The sequence below is a fragment of the Vipera berus genome (genome assembly GCF_964194415.1).
Source record: "Vipera berus genome assembly, chromosome: 2".
In the NCBI taxonomy this organism is placed as follows: Eukaryota; Metazoa; Chordata; class Lepidosauria; order Squamata; family Viperidae; genus Vipera; species Vipera berus.
The window spans coordinates 278,407,021-278,417,351 of NC_138203.1; the positions used below are offsets into that span (position 1 = coordinate 278,407,021).

The 10,331-nt window shown below is 49.9% G+C and overlaps 1 protein-coding gene across 2 annotated transcripts; it reads right to left on the minus strand.

Annotated features, from left to right (window-relative positions):
- Positions 1 to 255: 255 nt before the first annotated feature.
- On the minus strand, positions 256 to 9,142 carry LOC308661199 (zinc finger and SCAN domain-containing protein 26-like). Of its 2 annotated transcripts, none has more exons than XM_081316061.1 (4): positions 8,849 to 9,142; positions 4,575 to 5,417; positions 3,097 to 3,211; positions 256 to 1,160 (listed from the first exon to the last, which is right to left on the minus strand). In XM_081316061.1, exons 2-4 carry the CDS (start codon positions 5,361 to 5,363, stop codon positions 529 to 531), a joined length of 1,536 nt encoding a protein of 511 aa, XP_081172187.1. In that variant the 5' UTR covers positions 5,364 to 5,417; positions 8,849 to 9,142; the 3' UTR covers positions 256 to 528. The 2 variants fall into 2 exon arrangements, with proteins under 2 accessions (XP_081172187.1, XP_081172188.1); XM_081316062.1 differs by having other exon boundaries at positions 9,089 to 9,118.
- Positions 9,143 to 10,331: the final 1,189 nt, after the last annotated feature.

Genomic DNA, 10,331 nt, shown 5'->3' on the forward strand with positions numbered 1-10,331 from the left:
CTCTTCAGAGTCGCACCCCAACCCCTCAAGTCAACCAAGGCTGCAGAAACCCACTTCTGACTTTATCTATATCAGGGGTCAGCAACCTGAAACAGTGAAAGAGCCACTCGGAACCAGTTCCCTCACAAAAGGAAAAACTGGGAGCCGCAAAAAATGTGTTCACATGCGCGTACATGCGTGCATGCACAGAACAGGGTTTGACTGAAGAGTGGAGCCAAGGCGAGATATGCACCTACCCTGCATATTTGGATTGATTGGTTGAACTTTTTTAGTCCCTTTTTTTTGGACTGCACATGGCAGAGGACTGGGAGCCGCAGGAGACGGCTGAAAGAGCCGCATGCGGCTCCGGAGCCGCGGGTTGCAGACCTGTGATCTATATGCACAAAGGCTTGTGTGACCATAGATACCGCTCTACCGCCATTATGGCAATTCCATCGTGTTTCTCATCAACTAGAGGGAGGGAAACAAAACGAAACAAAACGAAAACTAAAGACCACAAAAAAGCTACCGGCCCGTGGCACAGGCCTCTCAATGGTGGTGCTTGATAAAGTTAGAGTTATCGCTGAACCTCTTCCCGCAGACCGAGCACTCGTAGGGTTTCTCGCCCGTGTGAATCCGCTTGTGGACGATGAAGTTGGAGTAGTCATTGAAACGCTTCCCGCAATCCAGGCACTTGTAGGGTTTCTCGCCCGTGTGAATGCGCTTGTGGCGGGTGAGGCTGGAGCCCGTGTTGAAGCCCTTCCCGCAGTAAGAGCACTTGTACGGCTTCTCCCCCGTGTGGACCCGCTGGTGGATCAGGAAGGCGGCCCGGCTGACGAAGCTCTTCCCGCACTCGGAGCAGTTGTACCACCGGTCGCCGGAGTGGGTCCGCTCGTGGGCGATGAGGTTGGAACGGCGCCGGAAGACCTTGCGGCAAATCAGGCAGGTGTTGTCCGGCTCGCTGGGAAAAAGGCTCGGCTGCAAGACGCTCTCGTCCAAGTCCTCGTAGGTCCCCTGGGAATTGATGAATTTGCCCTCCGCCTTCTCCACGCTGTTCCAGTAGAGGGCGTCAGAAGCTTCTCCCGGATTGGGAGAAGAGGGGACGCCTGGCTCGCCTTTCCCAGACCACTCCCAGCGCGAGTCCCGGTCCTCGCTCTCCGCCTCGCAGACCTCCTCGTCATCTGCACAAAGGGATATAGAGATGTAGCCATACAAGGTTGAATCAGTCAGTCAATTAATCGGCCGGCATCCTCGTTCTCTACCCTGCGTTTCTCGTCATATATATCATATACAGATATATTTATATCCAAATAAACTGAGTGAAAGAATAAATTGCTCTGCTGTAATCCTCGTTCTGTGCCTCACATTTCTCCTTACCTATGTATTTTTATAAACATGTATCTTAGTAAACTGAATCAATCTCTTTGAATCTTCCGTTCTCTAACCTGCATCATTTTCATATATGCATGTACATGTACATGTACACACACATGTATATGTATATAAAATGTATATTTATCTACATCTACATCCATCTATCTATCATCCATCCAATTCCTGACAGTTAGAACAATTAACCAGTGGAACAACCTGCCTCTAGAAGTGGTGAATGCTCCAACACTGGAAGATTTTAAGAAGAGATTGGACAATTATTTGTCTGAAATGGTATAGGGGTTCCTATCCGAGCAGGGGATTGGACTAGATGACCTCCAAGGTCCATTCCAATTTTATTATTATTATTATTATTATTATTATTATTATTATTATTATTATTATTATTATTATTATTATTTTATTATCATCCATCCATCTCTACCTTCTAATCTATCTATCACCTATCTTCTAATCTATCATCCATCCATCCATCCATCCATTATATATCTATCATCTATCTATCTATCTATCTATCTATCTATCTATCTATCTATCTATCTATCTATCTATCTATCTATCTATCTATCGAAGATCATGGCATCCGGCCCTCTCAATTCCTGGCAAATAGATGGGGAAGAAATGGAGGTAGCGACAGATTTTATTTTCCTGGGCTACAAGATCACTGCAGACGGGGACTGTAGCCAAGAAATTAAAAGACGCTTGCTCCTCGGGAGGAAAGCCATGGCAAATCTAGACAACACACTAAAAAGCAGAGACATCACCCTGTCAGCAAAAGTGCGTATAGTCAAGGCTATGGTCTTCCCAGTTGCAATGTATGGCTGTGAAATTTGGACCATAAAAAAGGCTGAGCGCCAAAGAATTGAGGCCTTTGAACTATGGTGCTGGAGAAGACTCCTGCGAGTCCCTTGGACTGCAAGGAGATCAAACCGGTCAGTCCTAGAGGAGATCAACCCTGACTGCTCCTTAGAAGGCCAGATCCTGAAGCTAAAACTCAAATACTTTGGCTTCCTGATGGTAGAGGACAGGAAGGCCTGGAGGAACGTTGTCCATGGGGTCGCGATGGGTCAGACACGACTTCTCAGCTAACAACATCTATCTATCTATCTATCTATCTATCTATCTATCTATCTATCTATCTATCTATCTATCTATCTATCTATCTATCTATCTATCGGTAATCCTCAACTTATGACCATAACTGAGGCCCAAATTTATATTAAATGAGAAATTTGTTAAGTGAGTTTACCACATTTTACAACTTTTTTACAACTTTTCCGACTAGCACACATGTGCGGGGGAACCTTTACCTTTACCTTACCTTACCACTTTTCCTGCCACATTTGTTAAGTGAATCACTGCAGTTTGTTAAAATTAGTAACAAGGTTGTTAAATGAATCTGGGTTCCCCGTGGACTTTGCTTGTCAGAAGGTCGCAAAAAGGGGATCACCCTGGGATATTGCAACCATCATAAAATACAAACCACTTGCTGAAAATAAGAATTTCGATCCCACGACAGCGGGGGAATGCTGCAACGGCCATCAGTGTGAAAAGTGGCCATGAGTCACTTTTTTCACTGCCATTGTAATTTCGGTCACTAAATGAGCCATTGTAAGTCGAGGACTACCTGTAAATAAGGGACTACCCACCCCACAGCACTTTCCCCAAATCTTTCCTTACAGAAGTTGCCCAGCCCCCAAAGTTTCTGGCACCCCAAGGCCTCACCCAGCAGCACCACCTGACGGTCGCTCTCCCGCTTCGTCTCTCTGAGGGGGGGTCTCTGCCAGCTTTCCAGGGGGGCCTTTGCAGTCAAGTGGTCCTTCTCCAGGAGGCTGATGGCCTGAAAGGGGAAAGAGGCCCGTCATGGAAGGAGCCCCAGCCAGACCGTTCAGCCAGGCCCTTTCAGAGGAAGCCTTCGTGATGCCTTTGGATCCAGTGGGATTTTCCTGGCCATGTTGTCAAAGGCGGTTTCCCATGGAAAGAAAGAAAGAAAGAAAGAAAGAAAGAAAGAAAGAAAGAAAGAAAGAAAGAAAGAAAGAAAGAAAGAAAGAAAGAAAGAAAGAAAGAAAGAAAGAAAGAAAGAAAGAAAGAAAGAAAGAAAGAAAGAGGAGGGAGGGAGGGAGGAAAGAAAGAGAAAGAAAGAAAGAAAGAAAGAAAGAAAGAAAGAAAGAAAGAAAGAAAGAAAGAGGAAGGGAGAGAGAAAGTAAGAGGGAGGGAGGGAGGGAGGAGAGAGAGAGAAGAAAGAAAGAAAGAAAGAAAGAAAGAAAGAAAGAAAGAAAGAAAGAAAGAAAGAAAGAAAGAGAGGGAGGGAGGGCAGGAGAAAGAAAGAAAGAAAGAAAGAAAGAAGAAGGGAGGGAGGGAAGGAAGGGAGGAAGGAAGAAGGGAGGGAGGGAAGAAAGAAAGAAAGAAAGAAAGAAAGAAAGAAAGAAAGAAAGAAAGAAAGAAAGAAAGAGGGAAGGAAGGAAGAAGGGAGGGAGGGAGGGAGGGAGGAAAGAAAGAAAGAAAGAAAGAAAGAAAGAAAGAAAGAAAGAAAGAAAGAAAGAAAGAAAGAAAGAAAGAAAGAAAGAAGGAGGGAGAAAGAAAGAAAGAAAGAGGGAGGGCGGGAGAAAGAAAGAAAGAAGGGAGGGAGGGAAGGGAGGGAGGAAGGAAGAAGGGAGGGAGGGAGGGAGGGAAGAAAGAAAGAAAGAAAGAAAGAAAGAAAGAAAGAAAGAAAGAAAGAAAGAAAGAAAGAAAGAAAGAGAAAGAGACTGGCCCAAAGTCACCCACCTGACCTCATGCCCTTTTCCGGTGCCTTGACGGGGGGCTTTTGTCCCCTGCACCAAACTGGCTCTCCCACAAAGCATTTGCCAAATGGGGAGCTTCTTCCCTTTGGCTCTTCTAACTTCCAATTATTCTTTCTATTCTTCTCTCTCTCCGTCCTGTCTGTCTGCCTCCCCACCCTTCCCTTCCTTTTCCCTCCCTCCCTCCTTTCCTTTCCTCTCTCCTTTTCTCTTTCCTTTCCCTTCCCCCCCTTTCCATTTCTTTCCCTCCTCTTTTTTCTTCTTCTTTCCTCTCCTTTCCCCCCCCCCTCCCCTTCCCTTCCCTTCCGCCCATCCCAATCCACCCTCCCATCCCCATCTACCTCTCCAGAGACGGCCTTGCCTCTCTACCCTTCTTCCCACCCACCAACACACACACACACACACACCACAGGCATCCCTCACCTGCTCTTCTTGGGCTTTGCTCTCCTGCTCTCGCAGCAGGAAATCCTCCGCCAGGATCACGGCCTGGGTGCAAGTCAGAGGGCGGCACTCCCGCACCCACCCCTGCAGCTCCGGGGGCAGGATGGCCAGGAACTGCTCCAGCACCACCATCTCCAGGATCTGCTCCTTGGTGTGCTGCTCCGGTTTCAGCCACTGGTGGCAGAGCCTTCGGAGGTGGCGGCAGGCTTCCCGCGGCCCGTCGGCATCCTGGTAGCTGAAGTGCCGGAAAAGGCCGCGCTCGTCGTTCCAGCCGACGGCCTCCTGGGCCAGGCGGAGACGGGCACCTTTCTGACTGTGAAGCCTCTTGGGGGGCTCCACCACGGCGGCGTGAGCTTCTCCACTCAGGCTGATGGTCAGCTGGGTGCCTCTCTCGGCTCGAGGCTGCTGGAGGCAACCGGGTCTCCCTCGGAAGGGGGACCCGGTTGGGCGAGGGGCGCTTCTGGGCAGAGGCGTCCGAGACTGTGGGCTTCCCACTTCCAAGGAAGGGGCTTCCAACACCTTTAGGAATTCCTGCAGTTGAGACTCCCACCGTTGTTGCAGGCTCCTGCAAGGCTCCGGGCTTGTTTTCTCCGGATCAGTCCTCCCCCAGAAATCCTGGATGCGGCTGGCGGGAATCAGGCGAGAGCCCGGGCCCGCTCCCTTCTCTTTCATGGCCCCCGCCAGGAGGCGCTCTCCCATCGGCGTCCCTTTCCCTTGCTCGGCGGCCTTCAAGGGACTCGGAGCCGATTTCTCCCTGAGCTCTGCAGCCATTTTCTCTCTCTGGGCTACCCTGGATTGGATGGATGCTTCCGCTCGGCGACGCCCCTGTCTCAGAAGAAAATGGGCACGGGCATCAGAACCAAAGCCAACTAAATGCCAACAAGGTTTTTCCCCCTCCCCACAAAAAGGTTGACTCAGCCTTCCATCCTTCTGAGGTAGGTAAAATGAGGACCCAGATTGTTGGGGGCAATAAGCTGACTTTGTAATAATGCTGCTTGCCCCCCCCGAAAGCCCTAATAAGCAGGCATATACATAGAATGAAGGCTATTGCTAAGCACATTGATTTGTGCTTCTTAGATTGTAAGCCGCCGAGTCTTCGGAGAAGGGCGGGATTGTTGTGATTCAGGGTCAGCCTGTGGGTTCGGCAGTTGGGTCGGACGACTCAGAGGAGGAGGGGGGTGTTGAAGACCTTGCTGAGGGGGTTGAAGATCTTGCTGATGATAGCCCTCAGGCAGGCCCCTCCCACTTGGTCACCATGGAGACCCAGCTGTGTGAGCCTGACAGTGTGGATGAAGATGACCCACAGCTGGCCCTGTTCAAGGATGCCCGACGCAGGAGGCAGTCAAGTAGGAGTAAACAGAGGAAGGCAGTGGGGCTTCTCGGAAGGAGGCAAAGAGAAGCCACGCCCTGAACTCTTTATAAAGGGAATGTGTGGGGAGGGCTGGTTTGCTGAAAGCAACCGCTCAGATAGTGTATCAAAGCTCCTGTATCTTGGTTCGTGTCTTGTTTGTTTTTGTAGTAATAAATTTGGCAGACGTCATTCCAGCCTCTTGCCGTTTGTAAAGGGGTTGCCTTTTCTGCAGGGCCGGTAGCAGGCTGGTACAGAACAGGGATATAAATGGGATTAAATAAATAAATAAATAAAAATGAAGAAAATAAGAATTTTGAGACCAAAGCTGGCAACTGGGATGACTAGGCAAGGCCCTAGTCCTCACACTCAATTCCTTTTTTCTAAAAAAATAAAATAAATAAATAAAAATAGATTTTTAATTTTTTTTGGTATTACCCTTTGCCAACTGGGGTGCTCTCGAGATAGCCAGATCTGACCTCCCCTTCCCAAACTCTGGAAATTGAAAGCGGTGCTCCAGTCTCTCAGGGGCTGCCCCAAAGAAGAGGCAGTCAAGCTATTCTCCAAAAGCGCCTGAAGGCAGGAAAAAGAAGCAAGGGATGGAAACTAATCAAGGAGAGAAGCAACCTAGAACTAAGGAGAAACTTCCTGACAGAACAATTAACCAGTGGAACAACCTGCCTCCAGAAGCTGTCAATGCTCCAGCACTGGAAGTTTTTAAGAAGAGACTGGGCAGCCATTTTGTCTGAAATGGTATTGGGGGACTAGAAGACCTCCAAGGTCCCTTCCAATTCTTTCTTTTATGGTTCCATCCTAGGAAATCTACTGTACAGGGGACTTTAAGGTGGCCTTGTATGGCATTCCTCTCAACAAATTTATCACAAGTAGACAATTTCAGGAACAATCGCCATCCGAAGAACTGTCTGTGCAAGACTGTCTCAGAATGGCACGTTAAGCAATAAATAATTTCCATAAAGGGATACGGACAAGTTCCTGTTTCCCATCTTTACTGGATTATTTTTTTCTCGACTCGGTATTTGGTATCCTTAATGAACCAATTAAATAGTAAAGGTGCAACACTCGTCTTGCTTTCACCCGGTCAGGTGCATTAATTCCCCTCCTGCCCCCCTCTGCTTTTCCTCACAAGTGCCTTGCAAGGTAGGTTTGCTGAGAAGGAACAACTGACACAAAGGGAGTGAGGTACCACAGCTAAGAAGAGATGTGAACCAGGCTCTCTCCTTGATTAATTTCCTTAGTGCTAATCCTGGGGTCTTCAAACATGGCCCTTTTATGACTTGTGGATTTCAATTCCCAGAATTCCCCAGCTAGCATACTTTAAGACAGGGGTCTTCAAACTTGGCCCTTTTATGACTTGTGGATTTCAATTCCCAGAATTCCCCAGCTAGCATACTTTAAGACAGGGGTCTTCAAACTTGGCCCTTTTATGACTTGTGGACTTCAACTCCCAGAATTCCCCAGCTAGCATACTTTAAGACAGGGGTCTTCAAACTTGGCCCTTTTATGACTTGTGGACTTCAACTCCCAGAATTCCTCAGCCAGTCTGCCTGGCTGAGGAATTCTGGGAGTTGAAGTCCACAAGTCATAAAAGGGCCAAGTTTGAAGACTCCTGCTTGAAGGCTTGTGGAGTTCAACTCCCAGAATTCCCCAGCCAGCATAGTTTAAGCCTTGAGAACTTCAGCTCCCAGAATTCCCTAGCCAGCATACTTTAAGACTTGCGGACTTCAACTCCCAGAATTCCCCAGCCAGCCTACTTTAGCACACTTTGAGACAGGGGTCTTCAAACTTGGCCCTTTTATGACTTGTGGACTTCAACTCCCAGAATTCCTCAGCCAGGAATTGAGTTGAAGTCCACAAGTCTTAAAAGTGGCCACTTTTGGAGACCCCTGCTCTATTTCACTCAGCCCATTCCAAGACAAAGGGACGCGGTGGCTCAGTGGGTTAGGACGCTGAGCTTGTCGATCAGAAGGTCGGCAGTTTGGCGGGTCGAATCCCGAGTGCTGCGTAACAGAGTGAGCGCCTGTTACTCGTCCCAGCTTCTGCCAACCTAGCAGTTCGAAAGCACGTAAAAACGCAAGTAGAGAAATAGGGACCACTCCGGTGGGAAGGTAAGAGCGTTCCGTGCGCCTTTGGAGTCCAGTCACGCCGGCCACATGACCACGGAGGCGTCCTCGGACAAGCGCTGGCTCTTCGGCTTTGAAACGGAGATGAGCACCGGCCCCTAGAGTCGGAAACGACTAGCACGCATGTGCGGGGGGAACCTTTACCTTTACCTTATTCCAAGACAAACTCTAAACCAGGGGTCTTCAAACTTGGCCCTTTTATGACTTGTGGACTTCAACTCCCAGAATTCCTCAGCCAGCAAAGCTGGCTGAGGAATTCTGGGAGTTGAAGTCCACAAGTCATAAAAGGGCCACGTTTGAAGACCCCTGCTCTAAACTGCAGGACTCTGCAGCTGAAATAAACCACCCACCCACCCACCCACCCGGCTCCATCTTTCTTGGCTCTTCCAGACCAGCTGCTTTGGGGGAGGAAGGGGGGATGTTGTGTGAAAGGGACTCCACCCTGCGGAAGAAATCTGGAGAACTTGTGAATGCCCTGTTTTAGTGAGCCGCAAGCCGCCATGGGCAGCCTGCCACCTTCAGCTTAAGCTTTTCGGTACAACTTTCCACCTTCCTCCCCTTCCATCGCTTTGCGGGGGAGGGGGGTTCTTCTCGGGCTCCTTACCCCCCCACCACCACCCTCCCCCACCCTAGATCCCCTTTTCTTTTCTTTTCCCTTTTTTTTTTCTTTTTGCAAACACTCCTCCATCCTTGCCTTTCAGAAAAGGATGCGACCCGTGTCTTTCCTTTCCCCCCTCCCCGTGTTTTTCTCTAACCCCTTTTTAAACCTTAGCACGAGCGCGACAGCTGACGCTTTCCCCGCTTTCCCTTCCCACGATCGTCGCTAGCAGCTTGGCCTGCTTCCCCGGGAAGGCAAACTTCCTGAAGCTGAACCCGGGGCCGGCCCGTCCCGCCCTTTTTCCCGGGCCATCCAAGCACAGGAGCCCCGCCCGGGAAGACAAGTTGGCAACCTCCAGGCTCCTCCGGCCGGGAAGGGCTCCCCCGCCCCGCTGCCCTTTTGCACTCACCCGATCTCTCCCTCCCACGAGCTGGGAAATTCAAAGGCCACTTTCCCACGGGAGGCGGGGCCGGAAGTGACTGGAGGTGTTTACATCCCCCGCCCTCCCCCCCGCCACCACTTCCTGGCCTCTCTAGGAAGCGGGACGAGGTTGGGTGGGGGGTTGGGGGTGGATGGAAAAGGGGGAAAGAAGACCCGGTTAATGCAAGGGGGGGGTCTTCAAACTTGGCCCTTTTATGACTTGTGGACTTCAACTCCCAGAATTCCTCAGCCAGCATGGCTCAGCTTGGACACCTCTCCCTTTCCCCTCAGCAAGGCCGGCTCAGGAATTCTGGGAGTTGAAGTCCACGAATCATAAAGCGGCCTAGGGCAGGGGTAGGCCACCTTGGCTCTTCGATGACTCGTGGACTTCAACTCCCAGAATTCCTGAGCCAGCCACGCTGAGGGGGAAAGAGAGAGGTTTCCAAGCTGAGCCATGCTGGCTCAGGAATTCTGGGAGTTGAAGTCCACGAGTCACAAAAGAGCCAAGGTGGCCTACCCCTGGTCTAGGCCGCTTTATGACTCGTAGACTTCAACTCCCAGAATTCCTGAGCCAGCCACGCTGAGGGGGAAAGAGAGAGGTTTCCAAGCTGAGCCATGCTGGCTCAGGAATTCTGGGAGTTGAAGTCCACGAGTCACAAAAGAGCCAAGGTGGCCTACCCCTGGTCTAGGCCGCTTTATGACTCGTAGACTTCAACTCCCAGAATTCCTGAGCCAGCCACGCTGAGGGGGAAAGAGAGAGGTTTCCAAGCTGAGCCATGCTGGCTGAGGAATTCTGGGAGTTGAAGTCCACAAGTCATTAAAGGGCCATGTTTGAAGACCCCAGGATTAGCACTAAGGAAATTAATCAAGGAGAGAGCCTGGTTCACATCTCTTCTTAGCTGTGGTACCTCACTCACTTTGTGTCAGTTGTTCCTTCTCAGCAAACTCATGGACTGGCTGGCTGGGGAATTCTGGGAGTTGAAGTCCACAAGTCATAAAAGGGCCAAGCTTGAAGACCCCCACCCCTGCCGTAACGGCTACACCTCTTGAAAAAGGATCTCATGTTTAATGTGCCGCTGGCTGAGGAATTCTGGGAGTTGAAGTCCACAAGTCATAAAAGGGCCAAGCTTGAAGACACCCCCCCTGCCGTAACGGCTACACCTCTCGAAAAAGGATCTCATGTTTAGTGTGCCGCTGGCTGAGGAATTCTGGGAGTTGAAGTCCACAAGTCA

Bases quoted from the DNA above. Each gene is read 5' to 3' on its own strand.
- LOC308661199 (XM_081316061.1), bottom strand. From the start codon at position 5,363: ATGGCTGCAGAGCTCAGGGAGAAATCGGCTCCGAGTCCCTTGAAGGCC. The intron at 3,212-4,574 runs GTGAGGGATGCC...TTCCCCTTTCAG, and splicing joins GCAAAGCCCAAGAAGAGCAG to GCCATCAGCCTCCTGGAGAA. The intron at 1,161-3,096 runs GTGAGGCCTTGG...CCCTTTGTGCAG, and splicing joins CCGTCAGGTGGTGCTGCTGG to ATGACGAGGAGGTCTGCGAG.